Source organism: Neofelis nebulosa, chromosome 17 (genome assembly GCF_028018385.1).
Source record: "Neofelis nebulosa isolate mNeoNeb1 chromosome 17, mNeoNeb1.pri, whole genome shotgun sequence".
Taxonomy (NCBI): Eukaryota; Metazoa; Chordata; class Mammalia; order Carnivora; family Felidae; genus Neofelis; species Neofelis nebulosa.
The window spans coordinates 20,294,127-20,315,896 of NC_080798.1; the positions used below are offsets into that span (position 1 = coordinate 20,294,127).

The window sequence follows — 21,770 nt, forward strand, 5'->3', positions numbered from 1 at the left end:
GCCAAGTTATTAACTATCACCTCTGGGGTTTTTACAGTGAAATAAACTGATCTTTGCACTAAGAAGAAAAAAGGAGCAAAGGGGAGCATTCAGGAGCTCCCTGGGGAGCCTCTTGGGCAGAGCCAGGGCTACCTGGGCACCAGACAGAGAGAGAGGGAGTCTCGGGCTAGTTTGGATGGATGGATGGATGGATGGATGGATGGATGGATGGATGGATGGATAGATGGTGGCCCCTCCAGGATGGGGAGAGGACCCTCCCCTGGACACTCGTGGCCTTTGTCCCATGGCCTCAGCTCTGCTTCCCGCCCCATCAAATCCCAACACCCCGCAGAGGAGGGTCTCTTTCCCCGTGCAGTTCCCTCAACCTTGAATTTGATGGTCCTTTCTCCCTGACCGCGAGTGACCCTTGCTTCTTTTGGGTATCCAAACTCTTCCCATCCCTCCAGCAAAAGCACCAAGAAGCTTTCCTTCCTGGACACCCACCTGCCATCATCTGGTGTCCCTGAGACAACCTCCTTTTCTGAAAGACTGCTTTCCCTTCCCACCCCAAGCCCAGCCCAAGGCCCCCAAAGCCCAGTCAAGACCCCGTGCTGCCGCGCTGGGCGGGGCACACTCACCAGCAGCTTGCCTGTCTCAAGGTCCCAAGCCCTCACTGCTTTGTCATAGGACGCTGCAATAATTCTGCCAAGAAAATGACCCAGACAGTTATGGCTACAGGTTCTATGGAAAAAAAAAAAAAAAACCACCTGGAAATTTCTTCATAGAAAATTTCTATAACTTAGGACCAAGGTTGCAAGTAATACCTGAATCTTTCTCGAGACGCTCCCGGCCCCCTCCATGAGCCTCACTGAAAACAGACAAACCCTAACACCGAGGCATTACCGCATGCCCTTCCTGAATCCCTCAGCCACCCAGATGTGTTCTTTCATATTTAGGGCATTAAAGGGACCGTGTCTTCTCTTCTGGGAATGACTGTCTTCTTCTGAGGGGATACCTACGGCTCACACGGACCCACTGTTTCCTTCTCTGCTCACGTCTTGTTACAGGAAAACACTTTGACAGCTCAGTTTGTTCTGAAATGTTCTCTTTTACACCTAGTAAAAATAACATAGCTGTACCTTTGTACATAATAATATACATGTATCTTTCTTCCGTTGCATGCTTCCATGGTAATCCGTGTCCCCCATATCACGTAATTTTCCAATACTAGATTTTACTAGTTTTGTAACTGCTGGATAAAAGTAAATCTAGGGGCGGCCTGGGCGGCTCAGTTGGCTCAGTGTCTGACTTCGGCTCAGGTCATGATCTCGCAGCTCGTGAGGTCGGGCCCCGCATCGGGCTCTCTGCTACCTGCATGGAGCCTGCTTTGGTTCCTGCCTCCCTCCCACTCCGCCCCTCCCGAGCTGTGATTTCTCTCTGTCTCAAAAATAAATAAAAACATCAAAAAAAATTTTAAGTAAATCTATTTTAAAGCAAACCCCTTGTTTTAAAGGCCCATTTCACCTGCTCATGAGGGGCTTAAGCAAATGTCTCCCAGAGGCTCTTGTGTGCACGCGGCTGCCTCCGAGCTGGGGCATGCCTGCCTCCGTTTCCCCTGTGAGATGCTGCCTGGGCCTCAATGGCCAGTGACCCCTCCCTCACAGCATCCACAGCCCACAGGTGTAACTACGGGAAGAGAATGCAGACTGGCTTTGTCTTAGCCACAATACTTGTTGTCTTTTTAGCGCTTTGAATTTGCAAAGAGTTGTCACATCCCCTTGACTCTTACAGCGAAACGTGGAAACCGTGGGGACATATATGGGAGAACGGGAGTGTATTTGCCCATAAAACGGAAAGTCGTCCCTGGCCTGCCTCCTCACTCCTCCTGACCCGTGCAAGACGAGGGAAAGGTCACCTTTTGCTGTCAGCCGTCACACTGCACTCTAAAACAGGAGCATTGGGCCTGTGCTCAAAATCCCGAATGACTGAGCCATCCACAGCATCCTCAAATCAACAGGAGAGAGGGAAAGAGAGGTCACTGAGCCGTTGGTGCAAGTCGTGAACTGAGTTCAAGGGCAGCCCCGAGCTCGTCTAAATGGCAAAGTATGAGAACCTGTGGTCTTATGTCCCTCACCTTGCTCAAGAGGGCAAAAGGACTTCCCAGCCTCTTCCCCAGAGCAGCAAGGACACCCTGCCACCCACAGTATCCCTGGGAAACTCCCCCTCAACTGCACAGGCACCAGACGGCAACGGGCCACTCTGGGGACAGAGCTGCAGACAATTTTCTCCAAAGCTACTGGCCGAAGAGGCTTTGCAGAATCCGCAAGACCTTTCAAGAACTTTTTAGAAGTTCACACCCTTTGACCCAGCAATTCTTCTAGTCAGAACTGTGGTCACAAGGACTTAAGCGTGAAAGGTTCGCCACGTGGGTGAGAGGGGAGGCTAAACACACGAGGTACCGGTCACCGTCACCTCCAGGGAGCGGTTAAGACCAATCCCAGCATGCCAGCAGTGGGGCGCCAGCAACTGTTAGCATGTCGACGGTTAATAACTAGAGAATAGGGGCGCCTGGGTGGCTCAGTTGGCTGAACGTCCAACTTCAGCTCAGGTCATGATCTCGTGGCTCGTGAGTTCGAGCCCTGCATCGGGGCTCTCTAATGTCAGGGTAGAGCCTGTTTCAGATCCTCTGTCCCCCTCTCTTTGCCCTCCCCCACTGTGCTCTCTCTCTCTCTCCCTCAAAAATAAATAAACATTAAAAAAAAAATAACTACAGGGGCACCTGGGTGGCTCAGTCAGTTAAGCATCCGACTTCAGCTCAGGTCATGATCTTGCTGCTCGTGGGTTTGAGCCTCGCATCCAACTCTGTGCTGACAGCTCAGAGCCTAGAGCCTGCTTTGGATTCTGTGTCTCCCTCTCTCTCTGCCCCTCCCCCGCTCATGCTCTCTCTCTCTCTCTCTCTCTCTCTCTCTCAAAAATAAATAAAAATTTAAAATTTTTTTACAAAATAACTAGATAATATGATGAGAACAAAGCCAGGTAAAAACTAGATAACATGAGGGGAATAAAACAGGGTGCCGAAGTGAAAAGTGCCTATTATGGCAGAGATGAAATATTTTCAGTAAGAAATGTGCCAACATGGGAATGCAAGCTGTTGCAGCCACTCTGGAAAACAGTATGGAGGTTCCTCAAAAAACTAAAAATAGAACTACCCTACGACCCAGCAATTGGACTACTAGGCATTTATCCAAGGGATACAGATGTGCTGTTTCGAAAGGACACATGCACCCCCATGTTTATAGCAGCACTATCGACAACAGCCAAAGTATGGAAAGAGCCCAAATGTCCATCAATGGATGAATGGACAAAGATGTGGTATATATATACGATGGAGTATTACTCGGCGATCAAAATGAATGTAATCTTGCCATTTGCAACTACGTGGATGGAACTAGAGGGTATTATGCTAAGTGCAGTTAGTCAGAGAAAGACAAAAATCATATGACTTCACTCATGTGAGGACTTTAAGAGACAAAACAGATGAACATAAGGGAAAGGAAACAAAAATAATATAAAAACAGAGAGGGGGACAAAACATAGGAGACTCTTAAATATGGAGGACAAACAGAGGGTTACTGGAGGGGTTGTGGGAGGGGGGATGGGCTAAATGGGTAAGGGGCATTAAGGAATCTACTCCTGAAATCATTGTTGCACTATATGCTAATTTGGATGTAAATTTTAAAAACTAAAAAATAAAATTAAAAAAAAAAAGAAAGATGCCAACAGCTTTTCGGGATAAGTAGGGGTGGAAAGTCCCCTTGAAAAGCAGGTTACTGGTAAGATAATGAATTCCGAGAAAGGTCTTGAGTTGCTAGGTGAAAATATGATGCACGGTTCAGGAGCTTCAGGCCAACCAGGGCAGGCCTGTGACATTACTTCCTGATATGCAGAAACCACTTTGCATGAAGAGCCCAAGTCATGCTGGGGCAAGGGAGGGGGGGGGGCAAAGGACCCTGTGTCAGGGGTCCCCAAGACCACCCCCAGGTTCAGTGATCCTCCAGGATTCACAGGGCTCCACAAATAGTCATATCCACGCTAAGATTACAGCAAAGGACACAAAGCAAAATCAGCAAAGGGACAGGGGCATGGGGTGAAGTCCAGAGAGAACCAGACACAAGCAAGAGTCTCTCCCAGTGGATCACACAGGACATGCTTAATTCCTCCAGCAACCAGTTGTAACAGCACGTGTGACATGTTGTCTATCGGGGAGGTGTGCCTGAGTCTTGGGGCCCAGGGTTTTGGGGGGATTCTCTGGCATACACCAAATCCAGACTCCAGAAGCAAAGCAAGTCCTCAGCATAAACCACATGGCTTGCACCAACAGGGGTTTATGGGTACAGTGAGCCCTCTTTGACACTTGGGGGAAGTTTCACAATTATAGGATACCATTTACCAGTCCGGCTCCCAGATGCCGGCCAAGCCAGCCTCACCAGCAGTCTCAGACCTGCTATGAGAACTCTTTTCTGCACAGACCCAGACCCTCAACCCCCATTCCAAACAGTGGGCTTGTGTTTGGGTAACCCAGCAGGCCCTAATCAGAGGCAGGAAGAGACACCAGGAATCCAAAGAGGAACACACCAGGACAGGACACACCCAGGCTGCAGCCCCCCTGGCAGGTGCATTGCTCTGGCACAAACACAGAACTAAGCAAATGATCACAGTGGGGCCTGGGACTGCATGCAGTTTGCGCAGCGCCCCCGGTCAGCTAAGGGCAGCACCGGAACGAACCAGTGTCCATGGGGTCCATGTGCAGCTTCAGCATTCAGTAGTGACACCTTATGGCCAAGAGGAGGAACGACTACAGGCCGATAACCCTCTTGGAAAATGTGCACCTCTTAGAAAATGTGAAGGGAATCCTTTGGCAAGAGATCTATAGCAAACAAGCCAGATTTTGTTAGTGAATTCCAAAGACGGTGGGAAAGTTTCTGTTTTGTACTGAATGTTTCTTGAAATGAACGGGCCATTGGTCAGGGGCATGGGAAGGAAATAATTGAAAGCTCCCTCTTCACCTAGCATTTGGAAGCAGGAAGCCCTCTGTGGACTCAGATAATTCAAGGCAGGGATACTGGTCAGACTTCAAATGAATGGGAAAGAACGGGCACCAAGAAATAGTTGTAAAAATAAGGCAAATGTGATAATATCCGTAGCCCAAGTTTATTGTGGTTATGTAAACAGCATTTCTTTATGGTCTCAATTTCATAAACATGTATATATGTGTGTGAACAAGAAAAAAAAATAGACATATACTCCTCCAACATTTTCACAGCAATTAACTCCAGAGTCGTGAAATGATGGCTCTCGCTTCTTCTTTGTACCGTGAAAAAAACCACCAAAGCTGTTATCTCTTAATGACTAGAAAGAGGTGTGCCCATACACTAGAGGGATGTCACGTGCAGGATAGAGAGTGATTTTGTCCCCACTTCTTCTTACAGGTATGGACTTTCCAAATTATTCACAATGGTCCACAGTGAGGGTGAAGGGAGCTTTCAAAAGATTAAATCGGATGTTTGGGTTCCAGGCGGAGCCGAGAGGAGGGATGGGAGATGGGAGGTGAAAGGAGTGGGAAGAGAAAGGAGAAGCAAGGGGACATTTTGGCCAAGATACTGCGATGGGAGAAGGCAGTGTGTGGGGCAATGGCTGAGTCATCTACCCCAGGGAGGGTTCGAGAATGTCAGCTGTGCAGGGGCAGGGACAGCCACAGGAGGCAGCCAAAGGGCAAAGATGGGGAAAAGAGAACCAGGAGGAGGAAAGAGGGCTTCTTGGAGGAGGTGTCAATGGCGCAGCCAAGACAGACGACTGGCGACTGAGGGGGAAGAAAGGAGGGAGGGCAGCGACCTGGAGAAAGTGGCAGAAACCGGCAAGGCCGTGAGCGAGGCTGGTATCAGGACACTCGGACAGGCCGAAGTGACCACATCCTAGATACAGCAGCATGGACTCGGCAGCCAGGCCACTGTGGGGAACCAGAGACATCTCAGTGGGTGGTCTTTAATCTTGGGGCAAGAGAAACAGGCATATTTCCTCTTTCAGAGACAAGAGATTTTTGGCCCAAATAGACAGAAACTCCTGTGACTCCCTCCACTGGTGCCGAAGGCGAGAAGAAAGTGGAGAAGATGTGCAGCTGGCCAAGCAGGAGGCACATCTGGAAAGCTGCCCTCTTGCTCCCCTGGGTGATGACAACGAGCAGAGCCCCCTCGCCATCTCACCTCAGATGGTTGAGAAGCGGTTTGAGGCTCTCAGAGGAACCAGTTTTCCCAGAAAGAGATTTGGGGCTGGGAGAGTGGATTTTCTAAGGGCCAGAGTAGAGGTGAGGAGTGGATGTCTGCTGGGGCCAGGAATTGGCCGGGCAGGCCCCAGGGTAGCCGCTGCACGCAGCTGGACCTGGAAAGTTTCAAGGAGGCCCTGGAGGTCATGTAACCACCCAGGGTCACAGAGCTGAACCACCTGGACAATCCCCAAACCCTCCTGCCTAATCTGCCTGGCCTTGGTGCCCACTGATGACACAGAAGGTGACCTCTGTGGTCATCTGGAGGGTGAGAGGCTATCTTCCACCTGATTACCCAGGCCAGAACCCAGGAACCAGCCCAGACTTACTTCTGTCCCCTCCCACCCCTGAAGCCAGAGGAGACGGCAAAACTCAGAACGGACTGTCCTCCCCCCTGGGCCAAGCTCCAGCCACAGAGTCATCTGTGGCCTGGCTCCAATGGCATTGTCATCTCCCATTCCTGCTCCCCCATCAACCCCCCGTGATGGGCCAGCAGTGCCCCCAGACAGCCCTCCCAGGGTCACTGGCTATGCGCAGAGGCTTTGGAAGAGTTCTCAGTGCCACGTCTCCGCAACCTCACATGACCGTCATGCCCCTGCTTCCTGAACCTTGGGGCACTGATCCGTGCTCCAGCCTGCCCCTTCCAACCACCGCTCATGGACAGGTCCCAGGCCTGGCCACTTTTCTGTCTTCTGCGACCACCTAAGCCTGGCCATACCATCTCTATGGATGAAAGTGAATTTTCCAAATGAGAAGGAGACCCAAAGAGATGTCACAGCTCAGAGATCTCAGGCGCGCCCTAGGCACTGCTGGGGCCATCCCACAATAGGTGGGGAGTTCCGGCGCAGTGGTCCCTGCCCCCTGCTCCTCCTGCTTCCAAATCAACAGGCTGACTACAATAAACTCATCTCTCTCCACTGGCTTGACACTAGGGCGGAACCCTCACTTTGCTTCTTTTTCTTGCATTTTGCGCAGAAGGTTCTTTCCAAATCTTTGGGATCCTTGAGTGTCTGGGAACTCAGTATTGGCGATCTCTCCACAAGATATGGGAAAGCTTATGGGATATTTTCATCCCACCTAATGCCGGCCACCTACCCACAGCTTCACAGTGCAGTCATAGGAGCCACTGAGGAGCTTTGTGTCATCCACACAGAAGTTACAGGAACTCACAGTGTGACTGTGTCCCTTCATAATTTTAAATGGGATCTGAAAAAAGGATAGATTGAATGAGTTCAGCAAGTTACAAAATACAAGATCAACATCAAAGAGTCAATTGTTTTTCTATACACTCACAGTGAACAATCTGGGAGGGAAAAACCCTAAGAAAAGAAATTCTTTTTAAAAAAATTTATGTTCAAGTTACCCCATGATTCATCTCTTACATATAATACCCAGTGTTCACCTCAAAAAGTGCCCTCCTTAATGCCCATCACCCATTTAACCCACCCCAGTCCAGGAATCCTGTTTGTTCTCTGTATTTACGAGTCTCTTATGGTTTGCCTCCATCTCTGTTTTTCATTCCTTTCCCCTATGTTAATCTGTTGAGTTTCTCAAATTCCACATGAGTGAAACCATAGCATAGTTGCCTTTCTCTGACTGACCTATTTTGCTTAGCATAACACCCTCCAGTTCCATCCGCATTGTTGCAAATGACAAGATTTCATTCTTTCTCATCACCGAGTAGTATTCCATTGTATATATGTACCACATCTTCTTTATCCATTCATCATTCAGTGGACATTTGGGCTCTTTCCATAATTTGGCTATTGTTGATAGCACTGCTATAAACATTGGGGTATATGTGCCCCTTCAAATAAGCATTTTTATATTCTTTGGATAAATTCCTAGTAGTGTAATTGCTAGGTCATAGGGTAGTTCTATTTTTAATTTTTTGAGGAACCTCCATACTGTAGAAAAAAATCCATTTATAAAGGCATCAGAATAGGAATAAATTTAACAAAAAAGTATAAAACTTATACTTTGAAAATCACAAAGCATTATTGAAGAAATCATAGCAGACCCAAATACATGGAAAAGCATCCCATATTCATGGATTAGCTATTAGCTTACTATTGTTATAAAACTTATACTTTGAAAATCACAAAGCATTGTTGAAAGAAATCAGAGCAGACCCAAATATATGAAAAACCATTCTACACTCATGGATTAGCTGTTAGCTGTCTATTGTTAAGATGAAAATACCTTCCAAAATGATCTACAGATTCAGCACTATGCCGTCAAAATTCCAGCTGAATTTTTTTTCCAAAATTCACAAGCTGATCCTCAAACTTATATGGAAACTCAAGCAAAGCAAAACAGCCTAAATAATCTTGTAAAAGAACAAAGCTTGAGTACTCACAATTCCCACTTTAAAAACTCAGTACCTACAAAAAGTGACCGTTATCAAGACACTCTAGAACTGACATAACAACAGACATATAGGTCTATAGACCTGAACTAAGAGCCCAGAAATAATCCCTCATATTTTAGGTCAATTGCTTCCTCAACAAGAGTGCTAAATAATTAAAAATGGAAAGATTAGTCTTTTCAACAGATCATGCAGACACAAATAACATCCACCTGCAAAAGAACAAAGTTGGACCATTGCCTCACGCCATATATAAAAATGAACTCAAAATAGATCAGAGTTCTAAATGTGAGAACTAAAGCCACAGGCTCTTAGAAAAAAACATAGTTGCACATCTTCTGAACTTGCATTAGACAGTGGTTCCTTAGCTACAATACCACAAGCACAGGCAGCAGCAACAATGACAAGGTAAAGTGGGCATTATCAAAATTAAAAATTCTTGCGCGTCAAAGGACACCATCAGGAAGGCGAAAAAACCAATCCACACGATGGAAATCATACAAATCATATATCAGATAAGGGACTTATCTGATACATAATACATAAAGAACCCTTAAAACTCAACAATAAAAACACAAACAACCCAATTTAAAAATAGGCAGAAGATCCGAATAGGCATTTCTCCAAAGAAGATATGTCAATGAGCTCCAGTACATGGGAATGTGCTCAAAAATCAGGTAATAACAAGTGTAGAACTCTGAACTCTCACACATGGCTGGCGGGGATGTATAATGGTGTGCTCCTTTGGAATATAGTTCAGTAACTCCTTAAAAAGTTAAAACATATGCGTTGGGGCACCCAAGAGGCTCAGTCGGCTAGGCGTCTGACTCTTGATTTCGGCTCAGGTCATGATCTCGTGGTCCATGAGTTCGAGCCCTGCCTCGGGTTCTGTGCCGACAGCTCAGAGGCTGGAGCCTGCTTCCGATCCTGTGTCTCACTCTCTCTCTGCCCCCCCCCCCTTGCGCTCAGTCTCTCGCAAAAATAAACATTTAAAAAAAAAGAAAGAAAACGTAGGCCCACACAAATAGTTGAACACAGGTATTCACAGCAGTATCATTCATAATGATAAAAAAATGGACATAATTCGAATATCCATCCACAGATGAACAGATAAAATGAGGCATATTCACATAATGAAATATTACTAGGCAATACAAAAGGAATGAAGACTTCTCATTTCTGGTCTGCCATGTAATAAGCTGGGAAGCCACCACGTCATCCTCACAACAAATTAAAACCCAAGCAAACTGAAAAATCAACAACTCTTCCTACATTCCTCAGACAAGTGAGGTCACAGAGCGGACTGCTGCTCCCAAAACTGGAGAGACAGAGGCCAATACAAAGAATCCCAAGTTACAGAGCAGAAATCCAAGGGCAGCAACCTCCATGGCAACGAGTCCCAGGACAGGGAAACATGACTTATAACTGACAAATTGCTGGAGACTCCATGTGGACAACTTAGAGAGTTGAAAACTCCAGGGGGACCCAGTGGTGAGGGACCTTCACATCTATGTTAATAAATGTCTCCCCTAGCACCTGGTCCTCACAATGACTATATGAGAAAAATCCCCTCGTGCTTCTGGCTGGGGGAGGAGGGGAGGAGGGGAAAGGAATCATATTGAAATATTCCACAGCATTTTGTTCTTCTCAACAAGCTCTGCTTGTCAGGAGAAACTACTTAACCAGAGCCTGACCTGCTGGGATTTTATCAGAGCCGCACAGACCTGGGGGAAGGGAAGTCCCCAACCCCAACCAGCTCTAGTCTTCCACATGAGAGAAGGCAAACCCCACCTCTCTAAGGGTGGAGGGTGGGGAAGGGTGCAGACTGAAAAACACGTGTGAAGTTCACGTATGAAGTTCAAAGTGGGCACAGGCCCACTACAAGACTGAGACCTAGTCATAGGACTGTAGACTTCTCCCCCTCTCCCGACACCTTAGCATCACACCACTATAGACTTCTTTTCATCTGTTCCTTTTACCCAGTACATCATGTCTGGCTATCAAGAAAAAAAAAAAGTATAATCCTACAAGGCAGCAAACAAAGCTTGAAGAGACAGCACAAGCATAACAACACAACCAGACCCAGATATGAGGAGGATGTTGGAATTATCAGACTGGGAATTTTTTTTTTTTTAATTTTTTTTTTCAACGTTTTTTATTTATTTTTGGGACAGAGAGAGACAGAGCATGAACGGGGGAGGGGCAGAGAGAGGGAGACACAGAATCGGAAACAGGCTCCAGGCTCTGAGCCATCAGCCCAGAGCCTGACGCGGGGCTCGAACTCACGGACCGCGAGATCGTGACCTGGCTGAAGTCGGACGCTTAACCGACTGCGCCACCCAGGCGCCCCAGACTGGGAATTTAAAACACCTGTGGCTAATGTGCTGAGGGCTCTAATGAACGTAGTGGATGGTACACAGTGTAAGCAGAGAGATGGAAATTCAAAGAAAGAACCAAAAAGAAATGTTACAGATCAAAAACACTGTAACAGATGAAGAATATCTTTGATGTGTTCATTATCAGACTAGACATGGCTGAGGAAAGAATCTCTGAGCTTGAGGATATATCAATAGAAACCTCCAAATCTGAAAAGCAAACAGAAAACAAACAAACAAAAAAAGACTTAAAGAAACAGAACAGAATATCAAGGAACCATGGGACAACTACAAAGCTGTAATATACGCATAACGAACATACCAGAAAGAGAAGAGAGAAAGGAAGAGAAATGTTTGAAAAAACAATGATTGAGAATTTCCCCAAAATTAATTTCAAATGCCAGACCACAGATCCAGGAAACTCCAAGAACACCAAACAGGATAAATGCAAAATAATAATAATAATAATAATAATAATAATAATAATAATAATAAATCTACACCTAGGTATATCATTTTAAAGCTATAGAAAATCAAAGATAAAAGGAAAATCCCAAAAGAAGCTAGAGGAAAACAATGCCTTGCCTGTAAAGGAGCAAAGATAAGAATTACATCCAACTTCTTAGAAACCATGTGAGCAAGAAGAGACTAAAGTGAAATATTTAAGGTATTAGGAGGGAAAAAAACCACTAACCTAGAAATTTGTATCCTGCAAAATTATCCTTCCAAAGTGAAGGACAAATACTTTCTCAGACAAACAAAAATTGAGGAAGCTTTTTACCAGTAGACCTGCCTTGAAAGATGTGTTAAAAGTTCTTTTTTTTTTTTTAATTTTTTTAATGTTTATTTATATTTGAGAGAGAGAGAAAGACAGTGTGCGAGCAGGGGAGGAGCAAAGAGAAAGACGCAGACAGAATCTGAAGCAGACTCCAGGCTCTGAGCTGTCAGCACAGAGCCCAACACTGGGCTCAGACTCATGAGCTGCGAGATCATGGCCTGAGCCGAAGTCAGACACTCAACCAGCTGAGCCACCCAGGCACCCCGAAATGTTAAAACTTCTTTAGAGAGAAGAAAATGATATAGGTCAGAAACTCTGATCTACATAAAGCAAGGAGAGCACCGAAGAAGGAATAAGTGAAGGTAAAATAAAAACCTTGTTCTTATTCTTAATTGATCTAACAGATAACAGCTTGTTCAAAATAATAATAGTAAGAACATATTATATAGAATACCTTATATATACTATATATTATAATAGCAACAATATATCATATATTACATAATTAACATACAACTATAATTATACAATATTATATATTATATATAATGAATGAAAGCAATGATACAATGGACATGAGGGAGGGATTAGAAATATTTTGTTATTTTAAATTACTGATGCCACCCATGAAGTGGTATAGTGTTATTTGAAAGTGAACTTGGATTAACTGTAAGTGTATATCGCAAATTCTTGGGTAACCACTAAAAAAAAGCAACAACAAAAAGAGATACATCTGATATGCTAAGAAAGGAGAGAAAATGGAATCACATAGAATGCTCAACTAAAACCACAAAAGGTGGGGTACCTGGCTGGCTCAGTCAGTAGAGCATGTGACTCTTGAGCTTGGGGTTGTGAGTTTGAGCTCCACATTGGGTGTAGAGATTAATTAAAAATAAAATCTTTAAACAACACACACACACACACACACACACACACACACACACACACACAAAGGTAGAAGAGTGGAAGACAAAAATAGGAACAAAAACCAGGGGCAATAGAAAACAAGAACAAATATTGTAGGTATTAATCCAAGTATATCAATAATCACTTGGATTATCACTATCAATACACCAATTAAAAGACAGAGATTATCAGCGTGGATGAAAAAACAGGACCCAACAATATGCTGTCTACAAGAAACCTACTTCAGTGCTTGCTTCGGCAACACATATACTAAAATTGGAACGATACAGAGAAGATTAGCATGGTCCCTGTGCAAGTATGACATGCAAATTCGTGAAGTGTTCCATATTTTTTTTTTTAATTTATTTTTGGGACAGAGAGAGACAGAGCATGAACAGGGGAGGGGCAGAGAGAGAGAGGGAGACACAGAATCGGAAACAGGCCCCAGGCTCCGAGCCGTCAGCCCAGAGCCTGACGCGGGGCTCGAACTCACAGACCGCGAGATCGTGACCTGGCTGAAGTCGGACGCTTAACCGACTGCGCCACCCAGGCGCCCCAAGTGTTCCATATTTTTAAACCATTCTCAAAAATAAACTCAAAATGGACAAAGGACCTGAATGTGAGCCAGGAAACCATCAAAACCCTAGAGGAGAAAGCAGGAAAAAAACCTCTCTGACCTCAGCCGCAGCAATTTCTTACTTGACACATCCCCAAAGGCAAGGGAATTAAAAGCAAAAATGAACTATTGGGACCTCATGAAGATAAAAAGCTTCTGCACTGCAAAGGAAACAATCAACAAAACTAAAAGGCAACCAATGGAATGGGAAAAGATATTTGCAAATGGCACATCAGACAAAGGGCTAGTATCCAAAATCTATAAAGAACTCACCAAACTCCACACCCGAAAAACAAATAATCCAGTGAAGAAATGGGCAGAAAACATGAATAGACACTTCTCTAAAGAAGACATCCGGATGGCCAACAGGCACATGAAAAGATGCTCAATGTCGCTCCTCATCAGGGAAATACAAATCAAAACCACACTCAGATATCACCTCACACCAGTCAGAGTGGCTAAAATGAACAAATCAGGAGACTATAGATGCTGGAGAGGATGTGGAGAAACGGGAACCCTCTTGCACTGTTGGTGGGAATGCAAATTGGTGCAGCCACTCTGGAAAACAGTGTGGAGGTTCCTCAAAAAATTAAAAATAGATCTACCCTATGACCCGGCAAGAGCACTGCTAGGAATTGACCCAAGGGATACAGGAGTGCTGATGCATAGGGGCACTTGTACCCCAATGTTTATAGCAGCACTTTCAACAACAGCCAAATAATGGAAAGAGCCTAAATGTCCATCAGCTGATGAATGGATAAAGAAGATGTGGTTTATATATACAATGGAATACTACTTGGCAATGAGAAACAATGAAATCTGGCCTTTTGTAGCAACGTGGATGGAACTGGAGAGTGTGATGCTAAGTGAAATAAGTCAGGCAGAGAAAGACAGATACCATATGTTTTCACTCCTATGTGGATCCTGAGAAACTTAACAGAAGACCATGGGGGAGGGGAAGGAAAAAAAAAATGGTTAGAGAGGGAGGGAGCCAAAACATAAGAGACTCTTAAAAACTGAGAACAAACTGAGGGTGGATGGGGGGTGGGAGGGAGGGGAGGGTGGGTGAGGGGTATTGAGGAGGGCACCTGTTGGGATAAGTACTGGGTGTTGTACGTAAACCAATTTGACAATAAATTTCATATTAAAAAAAAAGAAAGAAACCTACTTCAGATATAAAGACAAATACAGATTAAAAGTAAACGGATGGAGGAAAATAGACCATACTAACACTAATCAAAAGAAAGCAAAAGTAACTACATTACTTTCAGACGGAGCAGACTTCACAGTGAGGAAAAGTTATCAGGGATAAAAAGAGGCATTGCATAATAAAGGGGTCAATTCTCTAAGAAGATACAGTAATCCTTAACATGTATGTGCCTAACACCAGAGCATCAAACTATGTGAGGCAAAAGCTATAAAATTGCAAAGAGAAACAGATGAGTCCACTGTCATACTTGGAGACTTCAACACTGACTCAGAAAGGAACAGATCCAGCAGGCAGAAAACGAACAAGGACATAATGGAACTCAACGCAACCACCAGTCAACTGGATATAATGGAGATCTACAGATGACTTCATCCAACAACAGCAGGATAGACATTCCTCTCAGCTTCATAAGAAACATTTACCAAGGTAGACCACATTCTAGGCCATAAAACACACTTTAACAAATTAAAAAAAAAAGAAATCACACAATGTCTGCTCTCAGAACACAATGGAATTAAATTGGAAATAAATAACAGAAAGATGATTGAAAATACCAAAATAAATGGAGACTAAACAACACATTTCTAAATAACACATGGGCCAAAGAAGAAACCTCAATAGAGGTTTTTAAATATTTTAAGCCAAACAAAATGAAAACATGACTTGTCAAAATTTGTGGGATGCAGTGAAAGAAGAACTTAGAGGGATATTTATAACATTGAATGCACATATTAAAAAAGAAGAAGGATCTAAAAGCAATCATCTAAACCTGCACCTTAGGAAAATAGAAAAAGAAGAGCAAATTAAATCCAAAGTAAGAAGAAGAAAAGAAACAATAAGAATTAGAGCATAAATCAATGAAATCAAAAGCAGCAAACTGATAAAAATCAATGAACCCAAAAACTGTTCTTTAAAAAAGATAAGCCTCTAGCCAGGCTGACCAAGAAAAAAAAAAAAGAGATAACACAATACGAATATCAGAAATGAAAGCTAGATCCTATGCATGTTAAAAAGATAATCAAGGAATACTATGAAAAACTATTTCTACAAATTTAATCACCGGAAATGAAACGGACTAAATTAAAGTTTGAAATGAAATGGACTAATTCCTTAAAAGACACGATTTGCCAAAAGTCACCCAAGAAAAAAATAGACCGTTTGAATAGCTTTTTATCTAATAAAGAAATTGAAATAGTGACTACCTTCCAAAACAGAAAGTTGCAGGCCCAGATGGGTTCACTGGTGAATTCTACCAAACCTTTAAGGAAAAATTATACCAATTCTCTATAATCTCTTTCAGAGGACAGAAGCATAAGGAATACCTCCTAACTCATTCTGTGAGGCTAGTATTACCCTAATACCACAACCACGTAATGACATTATAAGAAAACTAATGACCAATATCTCTCATGGACATAGATGCAAAAATCCTCAACAAATATTAGCAAATGAAATCCAACAGTGTATAGAAAGAATTATGCATCATAACCAAGTGGGATTCATCCCAGGTATGCAAGACTACTTCAATATTCAAAAATCAATTAATGTAACTCATCACATCAGTAAGATAAAAAAGAAAAATCACATGATTATATCAATAGGTGCAGAAAAAGTATTTGCCAAAACCCAATAGCCATTTATGATTTTAAAAACTCTCGGCAAATTAGAAATAGAGGGAACTTCTCAACTTGCCAAACACTATCTACAAAACTTATAGTTGGGGCACCTGAGTGGCTCAGTCAGTTGAGCTTCTGACTTTGACTCGGGTCATGATCTCACAGTTCATGAGTTCAATCCCCACATCAGGCTCGCTGCTGTCAGCACAGAGCCCACTTCAGATCCTCTGTCTCCCCTCTCTCTCTACCCTCCCCTGCTCATGCTTTCTCTCTCAAAAAATAAATGAAACAAAACAAAAAAACATACAGCTAACATCATACTTAATGGTAAGAAACTCAGTGTATCCACTAAGATCAGGTATGAGGCAAAGACTCCTCTCAACACTTCTTTTCAACATTGTACCGGAAGTTCTAGCTCATGTGATAAGTCAAGAAAAGGAAATAAGAGGTATAAGATTGGGAAGGAAGAAACAAAACTGTCTTAATGCACAAATGACATTATCGCTTATGTAGAAAATCCAAAGGAATCAACAAAAACTCCTAGAATTAATAGCAGTTTTAGCAGATCATTCAATCACTTTTTGCTGTAACAGAAATGAACAAGTGGAATTTTAAATTAAATACATGCTATTATTTACATTAGCACCCCCCAAAATTAAATAGTTAGGTATATATCTAACAAAATATGTACAAGAGCTCTACGAGGAAAACTACAAAACTCTGATGAGCAAAATCAAAGAACTAAATAAATGGAGATATATTCCATGTTCATGGATAGGAAGAATCAATAGTGTCAAGAGGTCAGTTCGTCCCAACTTGGTCTATGGATTCAATGCAGTCCCAATCAAAATCTCAGCAAGTTATTTTGTGGATACAGACAAAATGATTATACAGTTTATATGGAGAGGCAGAAGATTTGGGAAAACAAAGGCTAGAGTACTGACACTACCCAACTTCAAGACTTACATCTAAAGATACAATAATCAAGACAGTGTAGTATTGGTGAAAGAACAGAGAAATAGATCGAAGCCTAGAGAGCCCAGAAATAGATCCACATAAATAAAACCAACTGCTCTTTGATAAAGGAGTAAATTTAATACAATGGAGAAATGACAGGATTTCCACAAACGGTGTTGGAAAAACTGGATATCCACATGCAAAAAAATAAAATAAAATAAATCTAAACATCCACCTTACATCCTTCACAAAAACTCAAAATGTATCACAGACCTAAATGTAAAATGCAAATTTATAAACCTCTTAGAGAATAACATAGGAGAAGATCTAAGTGGTCTCGAGTATGGCAATGACTCTTTAGGAACAATGCCAAAGGTACAATCCATGAAAGTAATAATTGACGAGCTGGACTTCATAAAAATTTGAAACTTCTGCTCTATGAAAGACAATGTCAAGAGAATGAGAAGACAAACCGCAGAGTGGGAGAAAACATTTGCAAAAGACACATCCAATAAAGGAATATCATCCAAAATTGTCAAAGCTTAATAAGAAAATAAAGAACCCAATTAAAAAATGAGCCAAAAACCTTAACAAGCACCTCACTAAAAAAGATATACACACAGGTGGCAAATAAGCATGTGAAAAGATCTTCCACATCATATGTGATCAGGGGGTTGCAAATTAAAACAACAATAAGTTACCACTGCACACATAACGGCCAAAATCTGTAACACTGACAATACCAAATGTTGGCAAAGATGTGGAGAAACAGAACTCTCATTCATTGCTGGTGGGAATGCAAAATGGTACAGCCACTTTTGAAGACAGTTTGACAGTGTCTTCTAAAACTAAACATACTCTTAACATACAATCCAGCAATCATACTCCTTGGTATTTATCCAAAGAAGTTTAAAAACTCATGTCCACACAAAAACCTGCACATAGATGTTTCAACAGCTTTATCCATGACTGCCAAAACTTGGAAGTAACCTTGAAAAACCTAAAGATGTCCTTTGGTAGGTGAATGGACAAATAAACTATGGTACATCCAAATAATGGAGTATTATTCAGCGCTAAAAAAGAAACAAGCTACCAAGCCATGAAAAGACATGCAAGCCGTGAAAAAAATAAAAATAAAAAAGAAAAGAAAATCAGGAAACTTAAGTTCACATTACTAAGTGAAAGAAGCCAGTCTGAAAAGACCGTCTGCATCCAAATATATGACATTCTGGAAAAGTGATTGCCAGGGGTGGGGAGGTTTGGAGGGATAACAGGCAGAGCACAGAGGATTTGTAAGGCAGTGCGACTACTCTGTACGTACATAATGTACATAATGACTACATATGTCATTATACATTTGTCCAAACCCATACAAGCGTACAACTCCCAGAGTGAACTGTAATGTAAACTGTGGACTTTGGGTATCATTGAGGATCATTAATGGTTTTAAATATTTCATTTAGTGGGGCATGTTGATAATGAGAAGGGATATACAAGAAATCTTTGTATCTTCTCAGTTTTGCTTTGAACCTAAAACTGCTCTAAAGAATAAAGTGTGTGATATATATATAACATGTATTTATTATATTCATATAGATTTACTTGTATTTATTTTTTATTTTAGAGAGAGAGAGAGTGAGTGGGGGAGAGGGGCAGAGGAAGAGAGAGAGAGAGAGAGAGAGAGAGAGAGAGAGAGAGAGAGAGAGAGAATCCCAAGCAGGCTCCACACTCAGCTCGGAGCTCGGAGTTAGATGCCTGGCTGGATCTCACAACCCTGGGATCATGACCTGAGTCTAAATCAAGAGTCAGACTCTCAATGGACTGAGCCACCCAGACTCCCCTGTGTACGCGCTTTTAAATACATGAGTGCTGACACCTGCTGCACATGGATGAACCTCAAAAACATTATACTAAGGGAAAAAAGCCAGTCACAAAAGACCACATGTTGTTTGCTTCCCTTTCTATGAAAGATCTAGAACAAGCAATTTTATAGTGACAGAGATTAAACTGGTAATTGCCTAGAGTTGAGAGGCTGGCTTCAGGTGAAATGGGGATTGACTGCTAATGAGTATGGGGCTTCAGTCAACGAGATGTTCTACAGTGATTGTGGCTCTGGTTGCAGAACTCTGCGAATACCCTAAAACCCCACACTTTGTATAGGTTACTTGTAAGATATGTGAATTACACCTCAATAAAGCAATGCTTTTAAAAAGGAGGGGGGATAGAAGGAGCAAGCCTGAAAAGGTCCACTGCCACCACCACCACCCGCCTCCATGGCGCCGTATTACCCGGGGGCCGGGGTGCATGTCCGGGATGTGGGGGTGTCGAACTGTGGTAGTGTGAAGGGACGCGAGGGAATGCGGGACACGGAAATCAGGGGTTTGGGGCTCTGCAGCCAGGCAGTGCGGAGATGCAGGGACTCTGGATGGGGAACCTCGCTAGCGAGGCGGGTTCAGCAGGAGGTGCAGGGGTGAGGGGAGGCGTGGCTACAGGGGTTGCGGAGAGCGCGGCGGTGTGAGGATGCACGGAAGGAGGCGTTCTTCGCCTCCAAGAAGCGCAGAGAGGTGGGACAGGGATTCGGCACCCAGGGGTCGAGGCGTGCGGGCGCGGACACCCGCTTGGCCACCAGGGGGCGTAGGCAAGCCGGGCGGGCGGCGGGTCCTGGCGTCCGGCAGCCTTTGGGAACCAGCCGTGTCCCGGGGACGCGACCCCTCCCGTAGTCGTTGCGCGGGTCCCTGGCCCCGGGGCGGCCACCCCCAGCTCCCCACTCTGCAGTTGCCTCCGTCTCCAAACTCCCCGTCTTCGTTCTCTCATGGCAAAAACAGAGCTTTGATTATGGGCAAACAGACCAGCAAGTGAGAGCGGCTGGCATCCCTCTAACCCCGACGTCCTTTCCGGGGACCTTGGTTCCGCGTTTCTTCTGGGCATAGTACTTTCGGGGTTCATTAGGGATAGAGACCCCGAGGCGCTGCGGAGACGTTCCAAACACACAGGTACATATCCGGAGGCACGAACAAAACTGGCACATAGAGGACGGTCCAATTTTTGTAAAAACAACAACAAAAAGTCAGTTCTTTATGTGTGTAGCTTTCCTTCACTTGATCAACAAGTATGTTGTAACCTCGTCGGGCCTTATCTAGGCGCTGTGGGGCCGGCGGGAACGGAGGGCGGAGAGCGAGCATCCGTGGGCACCGCAGGGACTGAACAGGCTCCTTCGCCCGCGCGCCACGGGAAGGGGGGCGGCCGTCCAACAGCCGGTACGCGGGGCAGCTCCCGGCCAGAGCACTGCGCTTGCACCCTGGATGGCGGGGAGAGCCTCCCGGGAAGGAGGGACCCGAGGCCGTCCCTGCCTGGAGGTTCACAGGTCACAGGCGAGCAGGAGAATAGGGTGACGAGCCAGATGCGAAAAGGCCTGGAAGGTCATGGTCACATCTCTGGACTTCATCTTAAATGCGCCAGGAAGCCACGGGTGGGGGTGTTGAGCCGATTCTTTTCTAAAATACCGAGAGCCATTCGTGTGTTGAGTGTGCATTAAATAAAAACCAAGAATGAAGCACTATCTATTGAGAATGTGCTTTAGCAAATCATCTCAAAGATTTCGATGAAATCATTTGGAAATTTATTAACTTAACACTAAGTTTTGCATTGTGCACTTTCCTTTTAAGGGGTCATTTGGTAACATTTTCATTGAGCTACACCACCACGTTAATCTCACTGTATAATCAATCACCTCCAGATTGTATTGTTTTGAGTCATTGCTCTCCACTGTTTATTCTAAGCCGATCTTTCCCTTACCGGAGTTTTTCTTTTTCTTTTTTTCCCCCTGTTTGCTGGAGTGCTCCCCCGAGTAACTTTGTCCTCAAAAAGAAGCATCATTCTGAGTCTTTGCAGGTCTAAAGAAAATATCTTTCTGTTGCCTTTATTGGGAATCAGCAGTTTGGTCAGGTAGAGAGTTCTTAGGTCGGAAACATCCTCTGGGAAAACTTGGAATTTCTCAACTTCTGTCATCTTAATGGGTCATAAAAACCTTAGGCCCGAAAAATCATAAGCCGTCTGAATGTGCATCCACAGGAGACTGGTTAAAGTCCTCAGGAAATGGCTAGCCAGTGGGATACTTCCATAAAAAAGAGCAAGGAAGATGTTTCTTTACTGATATGGAAAGATCTCTAAAATACCTTAGGTAAAAAAATTGAAATTAGGTACATAAGGGGTCTAAGGTATGCTTCCATTTATGTTAAAAAAAAAAAAAAGAAGAAGACGACGATATACGTATATATGCTGGGAAATGCATAAAATAAAATATCTCTGTAAGGTTACAGAAGAAGCTAGAAACATTTCTTGCCTCAGTACAGAGATATGGGTTAATGTGGGCAAGGCTCCTAGGGAGACTTGTTTAAAAACAAATTATATCTGGGGCGCCTGGGTGGCGCAGTCGGTTAAGCGTCCGACTTCAGCCAGGTCACGATCTCGCGGTCCGTGAGTTCGAGCCCCGCGTCAGGCTCTGGGCTGGGCTGATGGCCCAGAGCCTGGAGCTCGTTTCCGATTCTGTGTCTCCCTCTCTCTCTGACCCTTCCCCGTTCATGCTATGTCTCTCTCTGTCCCAAAAATAAATTAAAAAGTTGAAAAAAAAAAATTAAAAAAAAAAA

The 21,770-nt window shown here is 43.9% G+C and overlaps 1 protein-coding gene and 1 non-coding gene across 3 annotated transcripts in view; one reads left to right on the forward strand and one right to left on the reverse strand.

Moving 5' to 3' along the window:
- WDR88 (WD repeat domain 88) overlaps nucleotides 1-21,770 on the reverse strand; it is a 47,832-nt gene that overhangs the window by 23,756 nt on the left and 2,306 nt on the right. Inside the window, exons 2-4 of one of the 2 annotated variants that reach the window (XR_009255596.1) lie at nucleotides 7,394-7,504; nucleotides 1,895-1,983; nucleotides 618-720 (exon numbers count right to left, since the gene is read on the reverse strand). Coding sequence is in view for 1 of the 2 variants with exons in the window: in XM_058706151.1 (XP_058562134.1) it covers nucleotides 618-681; nucleotides 1,895-1,983; nucleotides 7,394-7,504 (264 nt within the window). In the remaining variant the exon portion in view is untranslated. The remainder of the gene's footprint in view (nucleotides 1-617; nucleotides 721-1,894; nucleotides 1,984-7,393; nucleotides 7,505-21,770) is intronic. The other variant, XM_058706151.1, reaches the window with a different exon arrangement.
- On the forward strand, nucleotides 12,972-13,078 carry LOC131500545 (U6 spliceosomal RNA). The gene has a single exon (XR_009256350.1). It is a non-coding gene; the product is annotated as a U6 spliceosomal RNA (small nuclear RNA).